The 26,276-nt window shown below is 35.9% G+C and overlaps 1 protein-coding gene across 2 annotated transcripts; it reads right to left on the bottom strand.

The window, feature by feature from the left end:
* Positions 1-46: 46 nt before the first annotated feature.
* LOC149792156 (mitogen-activated protein kinase kinase kinase 3-like) lies at positions 47-26,276 on the bottom strand. Of its 2 annotated transcripts, XM_089970665.1 has the most exons (10): positions 25,924-26,274; positions 11,655-12,313; positions 10,885-10,929; positions 9,950-10,018; positions 5,578-5,652; positions 5,011-5,168; positions 4,429-4,554; positions 3,224-3,356; positions 1,132-1,309; positions 47-426 (listed from the first exon to the last, which is right to left on the bottom strand). In XM_089970665.1, exons 2-10 carry the CDS (start codon positions 12,289-12,291, stop codon positions 201-203), a joined length of 1,647 nt encoding a protein of 548 aa, XP_089826791.1. In that variant the 5' UTR covers positions 12,292-12,313; positions 25,924-26,274; the 3' UTR covers positions 47-200. The 2 variants fall into 2 exon arrangements, with proteins under 2 accessions (XP_089826791.1, XP_089826792.1); XM_089970666.1 differs by lacking the exon at positions 9,950-10,018 and having other exon boundaries at positions 25,924-26,276.

Below are 26,276 nucleotides of genomic sequence, written 5' to 3'. Positions count from 1 at the left end.
AACAGTTCTAAAGTTAAACAAAAAATAAAATGAATTCACAATGAACGATGATTTAAATTAGGTTTATTTAAACTATTTCTCTTTTTATGATAAAACGGTTGTGAATGTACACTGTCAGAGAGGTAGGTGCCACAATACTATTTTGTTAACGTCAATAATATAAATGAAATACAATTCAATGTTTTAAGCTTTTGATATGATCATCTTAGGAATGGATGGTTCAACAGTTCTAAAGCCGTCGGTCTCTTTGATGCTTCCTGCTGGAACGTTTGACTTAGCAAGTCCTCTACATGTCGGGAAACCGTGGACGGTAATTGATATTTAGGGTGTACTCCTAGGCCGATCTGGAAAATGGCCGCATTTGTCTCAAATTCGTACCAGGGAGGTTTCATTGTGATCATCTCTATAACCGTACACCCAATACTCCTGGAATACAAGACCAGATGAAAACTTGATTGATGGAAAATAAATCTAAAAGACGACTGGCAGTTACATAAGTAAACACATTTACAACCATTGTATTAACTGGAAATGTTAAGATGTATTTTGAAATATTTTATGTTTGGATAAGGCAAAATCCTAGGTTAAGTAATAATAATAACAACAATGACAATGCATTATTATTATTATTATTATTATTATTATTATTATTATTAAAGCAAGTCAGTCCAAATCGTTATTCTCTTGGTTGTTGATCATTTTTGCCTGCTCATGAAAATAATGTATTCACCAGACGGTGTCAGGTTTACTGGATTGTTTTTCTTAATAACTATGAACGAAATACGGTGTGTCCAAGAGGTATAGTTAGCAGCACACACAAAATTCCACTTGACATGAACAACTGAACAACGTCAAACATAAGACATCAAAAACAAAAACAAACAAAAAAACGCACATATTTTACGCCCTTAATTTGCAGTCGATTAAAGACTTGAAATTACAACTTGGTTTATGGTTAGGTCTACAGTTTCATTTCTAGAAAAGTTTACGTAAACGATAAACGATATTGTAATGTCGTGTCAAGTATGAACGTTTGCTGACCGCAAATGTCTGATCCTTGTCATACAGAAAACCGTCAGTTTTGTTAATGTTGATATGGTTATATTACAGACATCAAAATGGTATACAAACCAAATGTCTGCACTACGGCCGTATTTCTCTCCCCTGACTCTCTCTGGCGACATCCAATATGGCGTTCCGACGTGAGTATTACAGTGCGTGCTGCTATTTGTTAGAGTATGGAGTTCCTTGGATATCCCAAAATCCCCTAGCTTAGCATTCATTTCAGAATCAAGAAGCACATTAGATGCTGCAAGATACAATACACCATATTCGTTATCCAGGCTTTGACGACATGTTTATTAAATAACAAAATGTGTTAATTCTCACATATTTTTGTTGTAAATAAATTAACACACACACATACTCTACTTCCATTTTCTTAAATCATCTACCTTCAGTGGGGTTTTATGAAAATTGCACCACTTTTATTGAAAAGTTAAATGATTACCAGGTAACACAGAGGGCCTACAGGACTACTCCATCGTAGGAGATAAAATAGATAATGACTTAAATTCATGTACAAATAATCTCGTTGGGCGAATACCTGCGTTTGTTAGTCTTTGTGTAGCCAAATCTTTATTGTCGTGGTACTTTGTCCACTCAATTTACGTGAGACACCTGCCATCCCGTTATCCCAAGACTGACCGGTCCATAAAAGTATATTTAGAAACACCCGTTTAAAGATCGTTGAATAGGTTTAACCAGAGCTACGACTGATCGATGAATAAAACGCCTACATCAAGCCGAAGAGACTTGTCAGCCGGTTTGATGTTATACCAAATTTTAGCAAGACTTGCTGTATTTCTAATGACAAAAAAGACGATGTATATGTCAACTCATTTCTTGTTTCTTTTAACTTTAGAACATTTCTGTTTTCTGTTATTCTGATGACAGTCCAGATTGTAAATATGACGTTCAACGAGTTTGCCAATCCGCTTCTAAATTATTCGTTGCTGATTCTAAATCATTCGTTGCTAATTCTAAATCATTCGCTGCTAATTCTAAATCATTCGTTGCTGATTCTAAATCATTCGTTGCTGATTCTAAATCATTCGTTGCTAATTCTAAATCATTCATTGTTGATTCTAAATCATTCATTGCTAATTCTAAATCATTCGTTGCTAATTCTAAATCATTCGTTGTTGATTCTAAATCATTCATTGCTAATTCTAAATCATTCGTTGCTAATTCTAAATCAGTCGTTGCTGATTCTAAATCATTCGTTGCTAATTCTAAATCATTCGTTGTTGATTCTAAATCATTCATTACTAATTCTACATCATTCGTTGCTGATTCTAAATCATTTGCTGCTAATTCTAAATCATTCATTGCTGATTCTAAATCATTCGTTGCTGACTCTAATTCATTCATTGCTGATTCTAAATCATTCACTGCTAATTCTAAATCATTCGTTGTTGATTCTAAATCATTCATTGCTAATTCTAAATCATTCGTTGCTGACTCTAAATCATTCATTTCTGACTCTTAATCGTTAATTGCTAATTCTTAATCATTCGTTGTTGATTCTAAATTATTTATTGCTAATTCTAAATCATTCGTTGCTAATTCTAAATCATTTGTTGCTGATTCTAAATCATTTGTTGCTGATTCTAAATCATTCGTTGCTGACTCTAAATCATTCGTTGTTGACTCTAAATCATTCGTTGCTGATTCTAACGCATTCGTTGCTGATTCTAAATCATTCGTTGCTTATTCTAAATCATTCATTGCTAATTCTAAATCATTTGTTGCTGACTCTAAATCATTAATTGCTGATTATAAATAATTAATTGCTGATTCTAAATCATTCGTTGCTGATTCTATATCATTCGTTGCTGATTCTAAATTATTTGTTGCATAAAATACATTAAAAATTAGTACAACGGATAGTTTCTGAAGATCGTCGGTCATTTTAGTAATTTTCTAATGAATGAAATAATTATGTTTAACATCACCAGCTTGACAGAAAATAGTCTAAAGCCATCAATGTGATTAACTAATAAGTCGATTCGTCTTGAAAAAAGAGAGCGTGCAATATTGTTAGTATGCATATTTCAGTCGAATGCATTAGTCCTAGTTGAATAGTTAATTCTTTCAATGACAGCAAAATACACGCATTTAAGGAAATTGTTTTACACACCAATCTACAAATTGAACTTACCTTTAATATCTCTGTGCAAAATCTTGTTTTCATGGAGGTATGCAATCCCTTCCAGGACCTGCCTGGTAACTTTCACAGCAAATCCTTCTTCGAGAGGTGAATGATGTTTGGACATGAAGTCCTTTACGGAACCCTGCAGTTAGAGACATTACAGCAATTTTTCATACGTGAAAATAAAGGAATTTAAAAATGATAAATATTTCACCGATAATTTAGTTATATTTCACACTAAATATATAATAAAATGCAGTATTAGCATATAACGAGTGGTAGAAGGAACATGCCAGAATAAAATGTGAAAGAAAATACATAAAAAAATCACCCTAATCCACTGGCTGAAATTTTACTTTTTAGTGTTGAAGAATAATCCGTATAAAGTATCAAGAATTCTGAAACAATGTACACTCATCAATGTATCTTTCGAATAATGGATGCTAATAGAGTTATTTTCAGTATACATGTAAGAACACAGTGCTAATATTTGTCAAAAAGGCCTTACCACTCGCGCGACATATATCAAAGACAAACATTCATGAAAAACACAAAGCATAACACTTAAGACATAAATCACTGATGTGTGAAATACTATATGTGTCTTGATCTATTGATCAAAATGCAAGGTATGACATAGAAAATTTCATTCAGATTTATGTTTGTCCTAGTAACATATTATATTTCGTCTTTTATGTCATAACGAGTAACAAAAATGCTATCAGTTGACACAGCATACACTAGTTATAGGCTTATTTTATACATTAATGCCATCAGTTGACAGGACATGCACTATTTATGGGTTTATTCCATACAATGATGCCATCAGTTGACAGAACGTGCACTAGTTATGGGTTTATTGTATGTAATAATGCCATCTATTAACAGGACATATGCTAGTTATGGGTTTATTCCATACAATGATGCCATATGTTGACAAGGCATGCACTAGTTATGGGTTTATTCCATACAATGATGACATCTGTTGACAGGGAAAACACTAGTTATGGGTTTATTCCATACAATGATGCCATATGTTGACAAGGCATGCACTAGTTATGGGTTTATTCCATACAATGATGACATCTGTTGACAGGGAATACACTAGTTATGGGTTTATTCTATAGAATAATAAATAACAGATGTACGTTAAATAAGGCATGGATTCGATGACCATAATGACCATATCACAAGAAACGAAACCTGGAACTTACATTTGGCATATATTCCATGAAAATATGTATCCAGGTCTCCTCCTCTGAGCATCCATAGTACCGGATAATCCGACCATGGTTTAATCTTTTGAGGATTTTTATTTCGTTTACAATGCTTTCTGCAATCTAAGGTACATGAGGAAGAAACAATAAAATAAGTAGTAGTTTCAAATATAAAATTCTTCTAAATTAAAAATGGGAAATCTACTAAAAGAAACTCAGTGAACAGTCGCTACGAAGAAAATACCAATGAACGTTATTTACTCTTGTTTTTGTGTTGTTTTTAGTGCTATCGCGTTTATACTTCGGTTGTTTTAATTTCTGTTACGTTTATCTTTGGTATCTCATAACTTTAATGCTAGCTAAGAGAGCCGATGTCAAAGTATCTACACATATATGATTATCTCTGTCTGTCTGTCTCTGTCTTTGTCTCTCTCTCTCTCCGTATGTTGTGTTTGAACTTACACTACAAAAATTTCATTCACAGTATTAAAATTTGTCTACATATCAGTGGTGAAATCTTGTAAATAAATGTACCTAAGTTTTAATTATCCTTATAGTAGAAGAAAGTTAACAAAATACCCCTCTTTCGATAGTTGATCCATAGAGTGGAACTTTCTTCACCGCCATCATAGTCCTAGATTTCGAATCATACCATTTGCAGACCTCTCCGCATGCGCCTCGACCTAACAACTCCCCGTGTTCTGCCGCCAGGCTTAAATTGTCAGGCACACTTGACGCTGATGGGACAATGTAACAAAACAAATACATTGATAAACTAGCTTCATGGACAAAACGAATGAATATGTTGACTAAACAATGATGAAATTATGACAAGAATTTGAGAGATATTGGCTCAGCCAGTGTAATCAAGCGCAATGGAGTGTCACGTTTTATTTCTTAATGTCCTACTGAAATTCTTGAATAAAACAATTAACAGTTTTGTGAGTGAGTACACTATGAAGTCCAAATTCCATTTTATTAGAAACATGTGCAACTTTTAACTAATTAAATATTCAGATGTAAAGAGTGAAGTTGCAAATTATGGGTTATTCAATATAAAATATAACAGAATACTACAAGTCACATTAATGCAGTACAAAGGGAGGCAAGTGTATATTTTATCAGTAAGGAAAGGATAATTTGTACCCTTTGGTATTGATTTCCTTGCTTCTTCCTTCAGTCCCAATACTAAACTGTTCATGGGACTAACGCTTGATTGACCTGAAATTAGAAAGCATTGAGTATCCGGTCAGAACTTTGACACCATTGTAGTACTAAAAAAGTAAAGTATGGGCTTCATCCAGCACTGTGACCTGGTCTTGTTCTTTTCATCTCTGTGAAATGCCATTTACTAGACGCTATATATGGGTCCAAATATTTCCAAAAGAGGGCAATACCATGCTCAATTATGACCCAGTTGAACGTCGAGGCGCACGAAGAGCTTGTGCAAGGAATTACAGAGGTGTGTGTGTGTGTGTGTGTGTGTGTGTGTGTTACCATACACATTTGATTTTGGTTTAAATATTCATTGTGAAAGCTGTACTGTGATACAGACATACAATTAATAGTACATGGCACATAGAGCAAAATTCATATCCACAATTCATGTGGAAAGCATCCGAAACACAAAGAAGTTCAATGAACGAATACAATCTAAAAGCAGCTGTTGTGTATGAAAACTGTCAGATAGTAGAAAATGATATATAATATTCGTGCCTAGTACATTTTAGCAGCTCAATAAACATGTGCAACTTAAAGTCTCTAAAACGGCGACATATTACGTAAACTGAATATACTCAAAAGATTGTTTACGGTTTCATGGAACGTTCGATTTTTAGATAATTATTTGGAATTTCTTATGCACAATTCATGTGCAAAGCATCTGAAACAACAAAGTTCAATGAACGAATGAAATCTAAAAGCAGCACATACATACATACATACATACATACATACATACATATATACATGTCAAGATGAAAGTAGATTACAAATTGCAATCTTCTTCCCTCCAGCATTTTACCATTAGAACTCGCTATAAAATACACAAGTGTTACAGCTGTCCAAGACCAGTAACTATCTCGAAAATGCATCAGAAAATAATAAAATCTGAAAATGAGTGTATGTTTATAGCAAGTGTGTAACGACTAATACACCTAAAGCCTTGTGTTCATTTCCTCGTAATTCCCAAATGTTTTCTGTTTGCATTTGGAACGTATATCTTCTTCACACAAACAACAAACAAAAGAGTTCCCTTGCATACATCAGTTTCGATTTCTTTAAATCTGCATCAGTCCTAATGTTTTCCAACAAACATTCTCGTTATTCGAATAGAGGTGTAAAAACGAGCAAATTCGGTGAACTGTGCCACCAACCCAATGTGATGACTCCACCAAAAAAGTACACGATGATGAAGTATGGCATAGAACTCTGTCTCAAAGGGTATTAAAATCAAAGTGCAAAATTGTGAAATTAATAGATCAGCGAACTTGATGATTAAAACTTTACTGGGGTACATGAGACACAATAAAAGAGAGAAATAAACGTGTATCATTGTTAATCTCTGAACCTAAAAAGCTTTCAGGTGATTAAAGAGAAACAAAAGTGACCATGAAATATATAAATTTCACTTTAAAAATATGGTGCACACATGTGGAATGCGGAACAGCTAGTGACATTATACAAGAATATTATCTATCATTAATTTGTCTTAAAACTGCTCATAACTTATAGAGCAAATTTAAAGTATTACAGAAACGTAAAATCTTGACCTGTGACCTTGATGTTGAAGATCCACTCACCCACCCACAGCCCTAATGTGTTACAAGGTAAATATACCAAGTTTCAGACCTTAATCTTAAATGGTTTCAAAGTAACGAATGGAAAGGAAAACATGAATGAAAATTTAAACTGTTGATCTGATATTTGACCCTTGACCTTGAATATACGAACCAGAATGTTGTATCTTACACACAGTCTAACACTAATGTACCAGAATATCAAGTTTCGATTCATAACCTCAAGTGGTTCTTGTGTTATATACCGAAAAGTAGGGACTGATGGAAAAATGCAACTATTAGCCTATGATCATGGTCGTGAAGATTGTGCTAATCATTATATATATATATATATATATATATATATATATATATATATATATATATATATATATATATATACAGAGAGAGAGAGAGAGAGAGAGAGAGAGAGAGCATACCAAGTTTCATTCCTGCATCTCAAAAAGCTATTAAGTACTAAAGTGGAAAATAGAGTGTGATAGAAAACTTAAAATACTGACATTGAACATAGGACGCCAATGCGATAAACTCACACCTTCTCAAAATGGTGTATAGTGATACGAAATTTCATTCCTTATTCTCAAACATATGTAAAGAAATAGCACAGGTAGAAGAATTTAAATACTGAACCATGACCTTGACCTTGAAAACAGGACCCTAAATGTGGCTCGCGATACAGTTTCTAATGATGATGTGGAAAGATGTATGGTTTGATCCGTTCATCTCAAAGTTATGGATGGAAGCTTGTATTGACCTTGTGCCCTTGACTGTGACTATAGGATGTCCAAAATAGGTTGCAACACACATTCTACTATTTTGTATACGCATACTGTTATATTAGTCTAAGCTTTATTTGGTAATCGTACATTGCTTGAAAGTTAAACAACGGAAAGCGAAGTGTATATGAGAACTTAAAATACTCAGCCCTGGCTGTGACCGTAACGAAATTATACTAATAGGAACCACAGAACCCATTTTTAATGATAAGTATACAAAGTTTTATCTTTAATCTAGAAGGGCTTGAAATCTATCTCGCAGAACGCTACGTATGAGAGAAAACATAAAATATTGAGCTGTGACCTTGACCTAGACGATAGCACCCCAATGTGGAATGTGTTACACCCACAAAAGATATGTGTGCCACGCTTCGTCCCATATGTTTAAACAGATTTACACATATAGATTGGAAACAAAAGTAAGATGAACGAATACTATGTCGTCCGCATTTCGCAGAAAGAAGCGGGACAGATGGAGTGAATAACTGCAGCTGTAGCAGTGATGAAAATAATTAGACAAGGCCAAAATAAATTGTAAGTGTCTACTTCACATATTATTTTTAATATCTAATCTGTTTTCAAAACAAAGTCACTAGAAAAATATCACAAAAACTGACTGCGATTGCATGTTTTAAAGAAAACACACATATACGCAGAAACATACTCACACACAAACACACAATAGTCATTATGATATGATCCCAGTCATTATTTAAATAAAACAAAAAAATGAACGCACGAAATAGAGAACAGATGCAATCAAGAATTAGCTGACTCTAAATACATACATACATACATACATACATACATACATACATACATACATACATTAGAGGCCGACCGAAACTAAATTTTTGGTTTCCGCAGAAAACGAAACCAGACCGAAAGTTATAAATTGACTTTTGGCCGAAGCCGAAACCGAAAGTTTAACTACACCTTCGGCCGAAACCGAAACTGAAAGATAAACCGAAGTTGCCGAACAGAAGATTTATTAAGTAGGCCTGGGTCGTGATGCAATGCTACACTTCAACAACTGAGTAGGGTAACATGTCAACAAGGATCAAGTCCATGATGCACTTATCAATTCGCTGAACTGCAACGTGGTCATCAGGCCATACCATTCTGCTCTCGACCATTGATATCAAGGACGTCTGCACAAAATTCGGTAATGCATGTTTAGTCGCTTTCTCTTCCATCATCATCTTTTTCGAGGCACGCTTTGCTCCGTCGTTCATGGACCTCTTGAGATACGTACCATGGAGCTACTTGTGGCAGCTGGCCAGATGACTTTTCAAGCCTGAAACTGTCTGAAGTATTGGTTTATCGCTGCCAAGTGATAACGGTTTGTTGCATTCTTTGCACTGCACCTTGCTTGCATCAGAATCAGTTTTTGTGAAGTAATCCCACACTGCATTTTTCGACATTCTTTGCGGTGATTAACTAATCCGTTTATTATTAACTTCAATTTTCTACTTCACACAGATTAATTCGCTACAGTTTAACTAACTGAAATTATCAATATTGTCAGACATCGAAATCTCTGTATTCAACACGCGAGTAGACTGAAATGCAACAGTGCCTAGAATTGTCTAGCGACGACTGACCGGCCGACAAGCAGAGTAATAGACGCAGCACTAACGTTGCATTCTGAAAGTTAAAATAGATCTTCAGCTGATGACCGAAAGTCAATATCAATTTCGGCCGAAACCGAAAGCAAACCGAAAGCTAACTTTTTGGCTTCGGCCGAAACAGAAACTATGCCGAAATGGCCAACTTTCGGCGCCGAAACCGAAACCGAATTTCGGTCGGCCTGTAACATACATACATACATAGATGCATGCATGCATACATACATACATACATACATACATACATACATACATACATACATACATATGTCAAGATGAAAGAAAACAAGTTAACGAGATACATGAATACAACTACCTTTTAAGCCTCTTTCTGTATCAAAATTTGCTGCTAATCCGTTGACTTGTGCCCTACTAGGACTAAATCCTGTGGAAATGAAATAGAAACAAACTCAACTGAAAACGAAACGCCACAGGTCTAGAAACGTAGGCTCGATAAGTTACGTTGTCTGGTTTCGTTTAATGATACTGATTGAAATTCACGGAAACACACACACACACACACACACTCGGTTTAAGTTATTTCGACAGTTATATTGAGATTTTGGGAATTATTTGCTGTGTGATTCGGCAACTGATAGTTTCTACCACTGTCAACGCAGAAGTAACAGTATTAATCTCTAGTCTTTCGCACAACGTGAGGTCTCACATGTCAATGTCCTTATAAAGGCGTAACGTGGTGTCTCCCATATGAACAGCGTTATAGTTGTATGACTGCCTGCCTACGCTTGCAAGAAATCCTGACAGTGTATATTCAGGGCCGGCGCCAGACCCGGCCAGACTATCTGGCGCCCTAGGCAATGTTAGATTCTGGCGCCCCCACCCCCACCCCACCCCACCAGGAAAATATCAATTTCAAAATTTATAAACAATACTTTTTTTTAAAAAACTGCGCCCCCTGAAATCAGCGCCCTAGGCGGCTGCCTAGTTTGCCTATATGGTAGCGCCGGCCCTGTGTATATTATTCAGGAATATATTATTTTTTACAGGAAAAGAAACACTTGTAATTGCTGAAGAAGATTTATAACATTCAAACAATGTTTCTCAGGACAGTTACATTATTGACACCTATTCTTCGACGCCAAAAAAGTGATATATGTGTATCGCCCCATTCACAGACCAGCATGCACATAAACTCGAAATTGGGTGCCTGTATTATTAGCACGCTCCGCATCCAGTGATTAATGTAACAATGGAACATTTCAATTCCACTTCAGTATAATTAAAACGTACTGTTTTCTTGTCTTGCCAGCTGGTGTTTGGTGGATTTCACATCAGCTGCAAAAATAAATATTCAGGGAATTATTTTGCAAATAAAGAATGCATACACTACCTCCATTTGTGCAGGAATGCTTTCAAAATGGGAACGAGTTTAATCCGAAATAAATATTTTAAATGAACAAGTTTCTAAACCCTTAACTGGTTGTTTGGAGATTATCTAATACGTGTTTTAGTAACAAAAGAATCAAGCGGAAAGGAAAATATAGCATACACCAACAGAAACATTGTGCAATATAAGAACGATTTGATGCATTTCATACCGGGTGGATTAATTACTTAAGCTTTAAAGGGACAACAATCCGATTGACGACAAGAACACGTGAATAAACTTCTCACGTCAAAAAGACTTCTTGTAACTGATTCATACAGGAAAGCTTTGGTGCATTGTTCCCTGCCGAATAACCAGCCCGAGGGGTCAATTCCACCAATATACAAGTTAAAAAACGAAATTCTTGGAGTTAAAACTTATGCTTAACATTAAGTTGGATAAACTTGTGAAACTTAAAGTTTATCCAATCAGATTTCTTTGACTGTCGGCCCAATGTCACCAACATAAGCTTCGAAGTGAAGACGAGATTTATGAAATTTGATTGATCACACTTCAGTTTTATCCATTCAAATTTATTACATCATATAATTAACTCCACTCCCTAATTTAAGTTATGTCGGTAACATCCATGGCCAGACTTAAGCTTTGTTAGCGAAATTAAATCCAAACTTACCTTTCACCTTCTGGATTGTTAACCTTCTGGCAACCTCGCTGTCATGCATTAACCTGAGTCTTTCCGTGTACTTTGCTTGCTCCTCCAAAGTGAATCCCGACACCTTTATGGATTCCAGTTCTAGGACATACGACGTAGTGACACCTTTGTCTTTGAAATATTTATCAAATCTTTCAAGAAACGACATCACATATTCATAATCCAGTCTGAATTTGATATCATCCATTTGTGACATTGTGATATAAGCATACAACCTGTCCCGAATTTCTCGTACTCGTTCTACATCTGCGCTGAGTGAAACGTCCCAATGTCCAGGTGTATGTCCCCAACCTTTCTTCGGTGGCTTGACAACCCCGCATGCGCAGATCAAAATATATAGTGATGAAACGTCAAAATCCGCCATTTCTGGGATAGAGGGATTGACTTTGCAGAATTTCGTTAGAAGTTCAATGCTGAGTTCCTCTAGTTTGGTCTTGTTGGTACTGATCAGTTTTGGAATACCCGGTGGTTTGATGTGGTTTGTTAACACATCCCACAAAACGCGCTTTAGTAGATCCACAACAGTTTTGCACATGCAAGCATAATTTGTCTTTGACCGGTTCCTTTCTGCATATGCAACTTTGGGTGAGGCAGACATGGTTGTCAAAGGAAGAAATCCCCTGAAATAGAATAAACTTAATTAGAACTATTTTTTGGAACAATTGTATTATTGTGTTAATAAGGAAAATCTGATTAAACAAAGTCAGTTGAGATCACGGAACATTAACTTATTAGGCCTACTTTTTATATTTTTTAACATGTTTGACTGCAACGTTAATTTAGGCATTTTAGACTCAAGGGCTGCAAATTAATATCTCTGCCCCATTTCCATTTTCTTGTACACTCTATTTGATTATTAATATCATTTTATAATATATTGTATCTTGTCGGGTTTCGATTTATCAATAGCATATAGATTCATCTGCAATGAAGCGAATCGGAATCAATTTCAGTCATGATTTCACTGATGTGCACTGATCCAAGTATTGTGCCTTGAGGTGCTCCAGAATCTACTTTGGAACCAATAGATTTCGAACCATTTATCACCACATATCATTCCTGAAAGAAAGACTCAAAGAGAGCGTAGGTAATTGCTTTTAATTCCTTGACGAAATAGTTTACTCTTGAAAAATTCGTGGGGTTGGGGACAGTGTTTAATTATAGAAATGTATAATTGGTAATTTGTATCTAAATTTCTTTTGCGTACGTGTAATTTCCTGAAGGCAATTTATTAAAGACATGATGGAAACCTTATCTAAGTGGTTCTTGATGTAGGAACGGACAATATACACAAGCACGTTGCAAAGAACGCGGCTGGGTGAGATTGGATTGTAATTACTGGTCATTGCGTGATTATCAGTAGTTGTTATGTCAATTATTAACCTTTTCTTTGATTTCAGTTTTTAACTACTTCCATTTTGTTCTTAATTTTTACTGCCAGTATGCTTTGCTTAAGCATGAGTTTTGTTTCTTTTACGAACTAGTTTTCTAATTTTTTTGTAGTCCAGGGCAACGACACAAATGCTGACACTAAATTTTGAAGGAAATATTTTTCAGCTATAGTAATTAGAATTTTTTAAAAATAGATTTCCAATTTACTTCAATAGCCCCCTTATTGTCCAGACTGGTTACATATTTGAAATTGGCAAGTGAGCTAGCTTCAGATTTCATTGCGTTAAATTTCCCTTTGCAAAACAAATCTAATTTAGATAGATAGATAGATAGATAGATAGACAGACGGACAGACAGAGCGATATATAAATAGATAGATAGATTCAAATAATAACTTATTTCGTTTTCCTTAACGTTATTTGGAAATATGGGGCCCAGAACGCTTTCCAAAATTAATAACTACATTTACTTTCCACCCCATGGAGAATATACACATTTGATTAGACTTCACATACTAAGACAAAGCCGTGCTGAAATACACTATAAATGTTACATATACAATGAATTAACAGTTCATAAACTTTATGGGTTTCCTTCTCATAACTTTCACGTGAGGGATATTAGCCACTGGAATATATATGATGTCGAGACTATCTTGTCCTCTTTCAGATAATTTCTCCAGTTCATGTTATCAAGTGACAAGGCATGGTGCCATGTTGAAAACGATATTTTGTTTTGACTTAGCATTTATTTAATTTAAAAATGGTGGCCTGGCAACCGCCCAAGCAACCCCAGCAACTGCACCGGGTGGGGGTGGTGGGGTGGGGGTGCAGTCCAGTGCGGCCTAAAATTCACATCAAATAATGTTTTAATTGGGTAAGGACCCCATAATTAAGCCATGTGGGGGAAGGGAGGGGGCAGAATTATTTGCTTCGCTACTCTTGTCTAATTGATGATTTTATCGTATCATCTTTTTTCAGCTGGTGAATTGATTTTATCGCTTCTCTCTTCTCGCCAGCTTTTCCACCCTAAGTATACTTGTCTTGGGTAGTTTTTGTATCAGTTATCTGGTTTGTTGACATGCAAAATATGTTTTAAAATGCCATTGATTGATAAGGAAAGAAAGCACAAACATCACAAATAAAGTCTTAGTTTTGCAGAATTGAAGATTCATATATGTGCCACACGTTATTCGATCCTCCTGCGATAAATTTTTATATCGCAGCTATATAGTATATACATATTTGATGCAAATATTCACAGGACATAACACGATGTCACAATCTTTGTATGTTCCGAGTTAAGTAGGTAGCTAAAGGTAAAATGGAATCTAGTTACTATTTTAAGACTACTTAAAAACCAGTGCATGCATATATATATATATATATATATATATATATATATATATATATATATATATATATATATATATTCGTTTTAAATTCTTGCTTAACATTCCTTGAGTTCAAAAGTTAATTGTATGCCTTCATTTATCCTGAATGTTATATAACTCATGCATTCTAGGATGTCACACAATATGTATTTGTGTACATGTGTTCCGATTTAGTCGTTTGTATGTAATAGAAATCGTGTATTGTAGGAATTTCATGCATTACTCTGACACGAAGTGTGAGAATTAATTTATATGTCTTAAATGATATGTATCATGTATGCTAAGATGTGATTTTATCATGTAAATGTCAAATGAATTTCTAGTTAGCAAGTAATGTAGTTAAGACTAGACGTGAAATCCGTTAATTAATTTGTGTAATTAATTTGTGAATTCTTTCCACTGAATAAAATCGGCGTCTCTAGACCGATATTGTTCGGCTGGTAATTTATTGCCCACAGTGGGGCGTAATAGTTATCAAAAAGGTCTTGTTATGTCATAGTTTCAGTTTGGAATGCGAGTAGCTGCTGGAAAATACCTAAATTTAATATGTTGTGTATCAGAATAATGTAGCTTAGTTCTGTTGAATTACGATAAAACAAGATCTGACGTAACAAGCGTGGGAATAGTTTGGTCCCAGGTAAAGAAAAAAAATTGACAAATATTTAGGTTGCGTATTACATTTTTTGAAGGAACAAATAGCTCCATAATTGCACCACGTGCTGGGAAAGAAAGCAGACCGCCACGTTACGGTTGATGACCCGAGAGGATGGAGAGAGAGAAAGAGAGAGAGATAGTGAAAGAAAGAGCGAGAAATATAGCAATGGTGGCCTGTCCTCAACAGTGATTGGAAAGGATCTGAAGCACATTCAGGTTATGCTGACATGCCGGGAATTTGAGTTTGATCAGTCGCTCGATTATATGATGAAATTTGTTTTATCGGCATAACATAACAGCTAATTACGTTTCGCATAAATTTTTAATTATATTTCTAAGAGAAAGCGTATCATTAAATGGCATATTAAATTTTATTTTGTTTATGTAATTGATTAAATTGTTATATTTTATATCCGGGTGCTCGTGTTGTTCTACTTTATATAAACACAGATCTCTGTTATTCCATCCATTAATGTATTTTGTTATTAATTAGTAGGTCCAGGCAATAACGCCGTGGTCGATCATCTCCTAGATAATGATAACCACGGCAACATAGCTGGAAGGGGATAGCATACATTATATCTCCCTGCACGCACCCAAACACACACACACACACACACACACACACACGAGCGCGCGCGCAAACACACACAATAGTCACCTAACCAGCCCCCCCCCCCCTCCGCCCAATCATGTACTAACTACGTTTCTCAGTGCTAAGCTTTTGTCTTGCAATTTGACAGACGTACAAAAGTGGCACTTTTTGAGGTTGGCTGCCGCCAGATTGTCAAACGGTATCTCTCTCTAGATTCTTAACTTAAAATAACCAGAAGCAGAGAGAGAGAGAGAGAGAGAGAGAGAGATTTCTCCATATTAACTGAAAACAGGGATACGGCAGGCAGAACGTCGGGCACTCACTTTCACTATGCAAATAATTATTGTCTAAAATACATTTCTTGTTATGGGGTAGCCCGGGTACAACGAGAAGCAAAATGCCAATACCAGATCTACAAATCAAATACAAGGGGCACTTGATGAACTTGATAAGCAGATGATGCCATTTACGTGAAAATGTGAATGTACGCAATTGTTGCCATGGTAACGAAAGAATAGAAATGCGAACAAGAGCCTAAAAAGTCTTGCTGTTTACCAAGTGCCCTTTTTTAAGGCGCGTACCAAAACTATAAGAAATCGTGGAATGTGTACTATTAAATAATAATAATAACAACAACAATAACTAAGAGAAGGAGATAGAAGTTGTACAGTCTGTTGACCTAACAAGATCCAATGTTTGTAAAACTGACATTGACTTCACCCGTCTCACTACGATTCCCAAACAATTCTCTATATTTTCAGACAGACACAAGGAAGTCTAATTTCAAGGATGTTATATGTCTGCAGAAATACTTGCGTTTAAACTTCTAAAGAATAACCTATACTGTTAATTTTCGTCAAAGGACCCCGTGCAACAGATGGCCGCGCGCATACGGTATGTGTGTTGAGTATAGGTCTTTCCGATGACGGTTTTTACCTCCCTTGATTTATGAATGCCCCTAATTTACCCATGACGCAACGCTCTTCCGGCGAGCAAATCTGTATGCTGTGATAGATGTAGTACAGTACAGCACAGCACAGTACAATGCCGCCTAAGCAAGCAATTCCTTCTTGAGAAGTACAGTCTGTTGTTTTATCGTCTGAAATGGCAAGGACAAAGCAAACAGTTTTAAAGTTCTGGGACCCCCAAAAGGACTATCTTTTCTGTCCATTACAGACTGCCATTACGAAAAGAAGGATATAAAATCACAAAATATCTAGGAAAACAAACGGTATGGAAAATCAACAAATAGAATGTGAACTCAATCGAACCAGTGCACGGAACGCACGAGGAAACATGGCGACGAAGGCAGAAATAAATCAACTGAGTAAATTTTTCAAGCTAAGAAGAATCGACATGCAAGACAGGAGCTACCTGCAGTGCACATATAGAGAAGGTACACAAGAGATAGATATGAGGCACATACAAAGGGGAAAAAATACCTAGTATTACTTCGGTAATGATAGCAATGAAGATAGCGCGCCCAGAATGTATAAACAGAGTGTACTCCATAAACCCTAACGGATACAAAGGGTAGATCGTAAGACCGAAAGGAAGACACCGATTTTGCCATATGGAGAGATGACTATTGGGAAAGAAAAATTGACAGTAAAAGAACCAGCAACCTTGCTAAGAGAAATTAAAAAACAAATAGGAGAATTACATGTGACCGACATCCCACTCGAAATTCCACTAGACGAAATAGTAAAACGGTTTGAGGAAACATTTCATATCCCATTAATCTCAGCGCGGAATAGAACTATAAAAACAACAACAATACTAGACGGAACATGAATACTGGGAATCGAAAAAAGTGATATGAAGAAAATCAAGAGAGCGTTCTACATGTTCGGATTCCTCTCAACGTCTTGGTACAAAGGATGCATATACGATCGTATATGCAATAGATGTGGAAAAATAGGCCATACACCTTATAAATGTCCCAAAAATCAAGAAAGGACAGCTGAAGAAAGAGTAACGACAACAACAACAACAAACACATCCAGCGGACAAATAACAACAGAAAAGACGCAGCAACAACAATAAATATCACAAGATGGGAACGGACAAGAACACTGAGCAACAACAGCAACAGCTACAAGTACAGAAACAAGCAGTAGAAAACATACAACAAGGAACCAAACAACAAAAAGAACGACAACAAATACAAGAACAGCTAGCACATATACAAGCAGCAAAACAAACAAAGGATAGATCAAATACAATCTCAACAACAACAGGGGAATATAGAGCAACAAGAAAGACAAAAGCCACTACAGAAACTACAAACACAAAACAAGGGCAGAAAATTCAACAACAACAACAACAGACGCAAGCCCGATTCCTGTATAAAATAGACAAAAAAAAATATAAACAACAGCAACAACAACAAATACAGATACAAGCAGGAAATAAAGACGTACAGACGACTATAGACCAAAGGAAGCAACTACAACAGAAACAACTAGTCCAATAACAAGAAGAAAAAAGTCAACAACAAAAAAACAGACAACAACAACAACAAAGGACGATACAAGCAAAACAGCAACAAAGAATTAAGAACCAACAACAACAAAACCTTACAAAGCCAACAAGGAACAGAAATTAGACCAATACAATCAGAACGGCAACACGACACCATGTTATTACAGCAAGATGTAGAAATTGCAAAACAACTGCAAGACGAGCACCCTTATATAAAGAGCCTAAGAGAGGATTCATTACAGAAAGAGATCACAATTTTCCAACTAAACAAATCCAGAAAACATAAGTACCCAAAATAATAGATATAACAAAAAGCCCCATGTCACCGCAGCAAGGAAATTTAGATCCACATGAACACCCATATATGAGGAGGATAAGAGAGGAAGAAGAAAGGAAAAAGAGAATTGAATCGCTACAGACAGAAGCTACAACTACAAAACAAATGCAGGAAAAAGCACTACAAATAACAAAAACTACTGAAGACGAGCAACAAACAACAAGCCCAGAGGTACGGAAACCGCTCAGAGAAATGACGAAAATGAAAAGAAAAGAAAAAAGAAGACAACAAAAAGATGAGGAAGAAAAAAGAATGGAAGTCGAAAGCTGGTTTAGCCAAGATGAATACATTAAAAAATATGAATACATAAATTCATAAAATAATAATATAAAAAAGGACTAAATTTGTACTGATTCCAGAAAACATTAACACGATAGCAAAACATACAAAATAGCAATCCAAAACATGCAGGGCATGAGGGCCTCCCTAACTGGTCTGGAAAGATAAAAAAGGAGAAAGAACCCTCACAAAAAAGAAAAACACAAAAAGTGATAGAGGCAAAGAAAGCATAGAATTAAAGCTATCCAACAGTATATGTGTGTATGTATCTTAGTAATCACGTCTTCATTTGATATCGATTTATAAGGTTCTCATCAGTCCAAATCGATCTATGTCAATAAAAATGTATTAAAATGCAATAAAAAACTTTTTTATATTTTAAGTAGTATCGCTTCAGGTTAGCGACTTTCCGATCGACATATCCGTGTCATGTGTCTCTACTCAATGCCGTTTTGTGATAGCGCCAGATATTTTGATGCTAATACTATAGATTTTAAAGCACTGAATTCAAGCTATCCAACAGTATATAATGTGTACATGTATCTTACTAAACACGTCTTCATTTGTTCGAACGTACGCCTAATGCCTTCCTGTACAAACGTTTTCCGTATAGGCAAATAAGTATTACCAATCATTTACAACTACCGATTGTGACAATTTTGATATCAATTTATATGTTCCTCGTTACTCTAGATCGATCTATGCATATAAAAATGTGTAAAACTGCAAAATAAAAAGTAGGTATTTTTTACTCAGTATCGCTTAGGGTTAGCGACTAGCTAGTTTATGCATCCATAACGGGAGTATTTCTACCCGTAAATAGGGTTTGTAAGTTCACGCACAAGGCTTCTGATTTCAATGTACCAAAGAGCTATTCAAGGGAGTCTATTGTCAAGGGCGGTAACAACCCTTATCGACTAGGCCTGTGGGGGAACATGCACGAATCCAAAAACATCGTTGGTAATTCTGGCTTCAGAAAATATTATTATTATTATTATTATTATTATTATTGATAGTCACACATCATATCATAGTAGACATGAGCGGTCTTTTTACTAAAATATTTATGTCACTTTCAATAATAGAATTACAACATAAAAATTAGATCAGATAGGTGTGATGAAAATATGTTTTGATTTGTTTTATGCATATACAGATTTTAAGGATGATATAACTTCGGCGATAAGGCAATCTTCTATAGAAGTCTCAACTTTTAAAAAATTAGTTTAAAACAATGTCATATAGTACATGCACGTGTGTGTAAACACAAAAAAAATAATTAGACCAATCTTTATCGAAAGTAGAGGATGTATAAATCATTAATCGTTTTCATCAGACACCATCGACCACTAATCTAAAATATCACAGGTACATTTCTCAGTGACAGTTAAGTCTTTCATTAGATACCATCGACCACCAATCAAGATTATCACAGGTAAATTTCTCGATCAAAGGTAAGTCTTTCATCAGATACCATCGACCACTAATCTAGATTATCACAGGTAAATTTCTAGCTCAGTGGTAAGTCTTTCATCAGATTATCATCGGTAAATTTAAAATGGCCGTAGGACAGATGGTTGTGCTATTCCATGTGGATTTACAAGTCACCAAACATATAATTTGCTCTGGAAATATAATCTACATGTCAACAAAAGAACCCTTCAGCTGACGGTAGCTGCACAGCCACGAGAAATACTGGTAGGTGTATAACATGTACACCGATGTGTGCAGCCGAATTAGGATGCACAAAATTGCAGCTTTTAATGAATAGATGATATCAGCCCCTCACCGGAAAATCAATATCATCACGGGTGAAGGGCTGATTTATCGGTCTATTTCTCTGTATGTGTAGTCCAAAGAATTTCATCACCTCACTGAAAATGGGTTTTCCACGGATCGTGAATGGGAACACTGAATAGGCTGGTTATTTTTTAACAATGAAAACTCCGTTTGTATTGAAACACAAACAGTATACCAGTGTTAAAGACCCCTGCTGATAATCGAGTTAAAAATTATACACTGATGAATGAAGTCACAAAATTGTGTGCATATTATATATAATTGATGACTTTAGTTCTTAAAATCGGGGGTGGGGGGCTTGTAATGAGACAAACTCTTGTAGACATTTTGGATCAACGTAATCTTGTAATATTTAATTTGTTCTGTCCGGGGTATAAATTAAGTTTATATAAGGGGCCGCTTATCTGCCCGTTAGAGCTAGAAAAGAGTGCAATGATAACGCGAGATCGTCGCGGTAAAGTTGCAAGAACGGAGACAAACCAGAGAATATTTTGGGAAGTTGATATCCATTTGAAACAGGTGTCGTAAAATTATATTTTCCATAATACTTATTAATAAAGGTAGACTAGAAAAAAATTACTCTGACTTCTATGGGACTGAAAAAGATTTTTGGCGGGTATAGTAGTAATCCTGATTGGATAACCTAACGGAGGTTGCGTGTTCCCAGACGGAATTCAGGGCATTAGAAAAGTTCCTCTCGTAGAATTAATGAGTCCAAGTTTTTCTGCCTAGAGGGAAAGTCTGAAGGACTCCGAGATCAGAAGAGGGTACTCTTCTTGTTAAATAAATCGTCCTAAGGACGAGTGTAGGAAACGCGAGTATACGAAAAGCGAGAGATTCAGCTGCATAGGAAGGTGCGAATCTCGAATAAAGGACAAGATTAGTCTCGATTTCACGCAGTGTGTATTCATTATGAAAGTTTTTTTTACTGTAGTTGAATTTATTCATTTTAAATTCATACTTCAATTTTTACTTGATTTCTGAAATAATAGTGCATGTTTTATGATTCATGTTTGTAAGGATGTCATACAATATTTCCTTATATGAATGGGTTCAGATTTAGAGGTTTGGTGTGTAATAGAAATCATGAATCCTAAAGATTTAAAACATTTCTTCTGAATACGAATTGTGACATGTTAACTTATTTGTCTTAAATGATTTGTATCCTTTAGGCTAAGGATTAAATTTCCTATCTCTGGAAATGTATGTCAATGAATCTCTAATTAGTAAGTAACGTAGTTAAGACAAGGAGTATAGTCCATTAATTCGTGTGTAATTAAGTTGTGGATTTTTTCCGACCAAAACGATGTTGCAGTATTAGGAACGTGTGTCGACTGATAGGTCAGCTGGTAAATTTATGGCCAAAGCGGGGCAATGATAGTATCAGAGAGGGCTAATTATGTAATGGTACTCAGTTAAGAATGCAGTAACAAGACATCGATTTATGACAATAGGTTGCTTGTGAATTAGTATGAGTGCCCATAGCAAGTTCTGTTGATTTGGATAAACGATATCAGACAAAAAGAGTGGAAATATTTATTGATCACAGGAGAAGAACAGAAAACTGACAATATTTAGTTTATATACTGTTTCAAGGAAAAACAAGATAGCTCCATACGGACTGCACAGAAGAATGATAGCGCAGAATGCAAGCGATAGGTTGGTGACGCGAAGAGGCTATTAAGGGGAGATAGAGAGAGAGAATTGCTGACCGGTCACCAGCAGTGATTTTGACAGGACCGGAAGCAGCAGGTGATGCTGTCATGCCAAGCAATCTGAATTCGATCTGTTACTCAATCATATGATGAATTTTTGTTCTATCAATAACAGAACGGCTAACTGGAATTCGCATAATTTTTAACTCTATTTCTGAGAGAAAACGAATTATTCACGTCATGCTCAATGTCATTTTTGTTTATGTAATTAATTAAATTCTTGAATTTTGTATTTCATACAATTTTCTTTGACATGAATGTATTCAGATTTAGTGGTTTGAATGTAATAGAAATCATGTAGCAAGTAATATAGTTAAGACAAAACGTGAAGTCCATTAATTCATTTGTAAAATTAATTTGTAAATTCTTTCCACTGAGAAGATCGGTGTGTGTCGACCGACATTGTTCGGCTTGCAATTTATAGCCTACAGTGGGGCATGATATTTATCAAAAAGGTCTAAATATACGTTAATAGATTGTTTGTGTATCAGTATCAGGATGCGAACTGACCGTAGCTTAGATCTGTTGAATTACGATAAGACAATATCTGATGTAAAAAGAGTGGGAATATTGTTTGATCACAGGAGAAGAAGAAAAAACCCTGCCAAAAATTTAGGTTGCGTATTACATTTGTTTGAAGGACAATAGCTCCATACTTGCACCACGTGATGGGAAAGACAGCTGACAATCAAGTTACGGTTGGTGACTCGAAAGAGGATGGGTATATATATATATATATATATATATATATATATATATATATATATATATACATACATATATACAGAGATTGAGAGAGAGAGAGAGAGAGAGAGAGAGAAATAAGCAATGCTGACCTGACCCCAACAATGATTTGGAAAAGACCGGAAGCATGCTGACATTATGCTGACATTCAATCATTCACTCGATACTATGATGAAATTTGTTTTATCGGTGTAACAGAACTGCTCATTACATTTCGCATAAATTTTGTAACTGTTTCTAAGAGAAAGCGTATCATTCAACTGTCATGTTCAAATTCATTTTGTTTATGTAATTGATTAAACTGTTATATTTTACGGGGGGGGGGGGGCTCTTGTTCATCTGCTCTATATCTTTGCTCAGATCTCTGCTATTCTATCCATTAATTTCATATATTATTTTTTTGTTTACTCGATCCGGGCAATACCATCGTGGTCGATCATCTCCCAGATAACGATAACTAAAAACCCTAATTAGTGGGGAAGATTTCTCACATCATCCACCACCCTATGACAGGAGTACAAACTTCCGGGAGGGGGTAGGCAATTACGTAAACATATCTTTGTAAGATTGTAAGAGGGTGCCTTCTTCAAAGTGTAACAAAGCCATGCCAAAAGCAGGTCACTGTGATCTATTTCTCACTCTTAAGTAACTTTTGTATTTTGATTTTTTCTTTTCTTTTCTTGGGCCAGATTTTATCTACTCTGTTGGAGCGTTGTATATGGATGCAGTCTAGGAAGCACTTTTCTATCATATGAAAACAAATTCACTTTGGACTTATTTTCAAGCCTGATTAACTTTGTCACCAGAATATTTTTCACAACATATCTTTTACGCAAGAAGATTTGCGTCCATCAAACATAACACGGGAATTTCCATGTATACCATCCCCGTGTAAAACAAAGGTAGTTCACTGTGACCTACATTTAGTACTTCAGTGCCTTTGGTACTAAAATTGAATTTTTAGCATCTTTCTCTAGCAATTTCTCCTCACGATTCTTTCATTGTGTTTAGATCACAACCCCTACAATAAGACTTCAGAAAGACGGATATCGTTTGTCGAAAATCTCTTGTTTATTTTATCGTGAACGGGAATAAATGGAGCATCAGACAGTTGTGTGTTGTTAAGACATTTTGAAAAAGTTTTATCCTGCAAGCCGAGAGGGAAACAAGTTCAGGTTTCTGCACTCTCTCTCTCTCTCTCTCACTCTGTGCAAAACAGCTGCCACTCTCAATCTAAATCCACAGTATATACAATAAAAAAAACTATGCATAGCTTTGCTATGAGTAAATCCATTCTATAGATAACAACTGCGCTCATTACCTATCTATCTATATAACTAGTCCTACGTGTAAGACCTGACGCTGATATTTATGTTTTGGGCGTCAGGGTCTTACAGCCAAACTAACCGCGCTGTGTAGTGTGCTTTGATGTCGACTAACATCGTTAGGAAAGTAAAATTTTCAGGAATATTTCAAGCAACTGACAACTAAAATAACGACGCTTTTCTACAAAGTAAAGTTATAATGTTTTAGTCAGACTTTACTTACTATGGTGCCTTTTCTCTAATAAATTCAAATTCTCACAAAACAAATGGACCCGTTTTCAAGTTTTTTTCGTCTACATTTCACTTGGCTGGAAAGCGATGAAAGCCGAGAATGCCGAAATCGGATAAAGTTAAAATATTATTTGTTAATGAAACGAATAAAAAATGTATTATGCCTATTGGAACTGTAAACAACAGTTCGTTTCGTTCAAGAATCAGATCCCCAATATGAACCTACTTGAACTTACTTCGGCTTACCTCGACTACCGTCGCATTGCAACAGATTCAACTGTATGTCAAAGGAACGTAAAAATTCATCCATTTGCTAGTGTTGTTGTTGTTGTTTTTTGGTTTAACGCCATTTTTCAGCACACGATAGGCTATACATGGCGGCAAGTATTAATGGTGGAGGAAGAACCCGGGAAAACCTCGGAAAGAACCACCGACCCACGAGAAGCTACTGGGAAGCTTTCTCACATACCCACATTGGCTGAATCCGAGACTTGACATTTGCAAGTGTCATATTTCCATTCCACCAGGATAAAGACAGCACAGTAAGTATATTAATTACACATAAATTAGTGGGAAATGTTGATACAGGCTGCCAAGTGTGTGAGATGTTCCTGAAACTTTGATTATTCATTCCGATGTCGCTGACATCGGAACACACTATACACGGCCGTTATTTGGATAGTAAGACATGGCACCTATACAAAATCAAAATGTGCTATGTCTTACATGTAGAACTATCTATATAACTATCTACTTGTCTCGTGTACAACGTGCTAGATAGATACCAACGAAGCATTATAAGCATTGGTCATTGGCAAACATTTCCGGGCTGCCCAGTCCTATATCCTCTATAGTTACCTTCAATTATCCTGGATGCATTACATACAGAGAGAGAGAGAGAGAGAGAGAGAGAGAGAGAGATTTTGATTTTTAACGTAGTTTTAACAATTTGTCGGTCATATCGCTACGATGTCTGCAGTGTGACAGTTTATAGTGATATCTAACATTGGGTATCATGCTGCAGACGTGTAGCATCATGCCTCACCCAGTCACATTATCCTCACACCAGGCATACCAGTCTTAACACTTACCTCTTAATGCTGAGCGCCAAGCGAGGCAGATGCTTATAGCCGTTTTTATGAGCCTTTGGTATGACCCGGCCGGGGTTCAAACGCGCGACCTCCCGCATTAGGGCGGACGTTCTAACCACTTGGCCACCGGAGCGGTCGTGAGAGACAGAGAGAGAGAGAGAGAGAGGGAGAGAGAGAGAGGGACAGTCACCTTGTATCCTTTGCGGGTTCAGTAACTGTTTGTAAACATGTGAGCTGAGATGTAGATTTTGTCTATAAGTCCCGATGATTTCAGTGAAAGCGTCCTGCTCTTTAATTCCAAATGTTTATCCCCATAATGTATTTTCGGCGAATTAGCAATCTCCCATCACACGTTTCTAACCGATGGCTTACAACTTAGGAGATTTTTTACTAAAAGAATTCACATTCCATTTTAATGGAATTTGTGATCCGAACGCTTGCTCCTGTTTTCCTCAATGAAGTTTATATCTAACAGTTTTTCCCACTCTGCCAGCAATGCATAATCCTGCCCTCGAATAAAGCCTGGTGTGATTGTTATTTTCT

Source organism: Sinohyriopsis cumingii, chromosome 9 (genome assembly GCF_028554795.1).
Source record: "Sinohyriopsis cumingii isolate HCF-2022 chromosome 9, ASM2855479v2, whole genome shotgun sequence".
Lineage (NCBI taxonomy): Eukaryota > Metazoa > Mollusca > Bivalvia > Unionida > Unionidae > Sinohyriopsis > Sinohyriopsis cumingii.
This window is presented reverse-complemented; position numbering and strand designations above follow the sequence as displayed.

Coding starts and splice junctions, on each gene's coding strand:
- LOC149792156 (XM_089970665.1), bottom strand. CDS start 12,291: ATGTCTGCCTCACCCAAAGTTGCATATGCAGAAAGGAACCGGTCAAAG. Junction 10,930..11,654: donor AACAATCCAGAAGGTGAAAG/GTAAGTTTGGAT, acceptor TTATTTTTGCAG/CTGATGTGAAATCCACCAAA. Junction 10,019..10,884: donor GCTGGCAAGACAAGAAAACA/GTACGTTTTAAT, acceptor TCATTTCCACAG/GATTTAGTCCTAGTAGGGCA.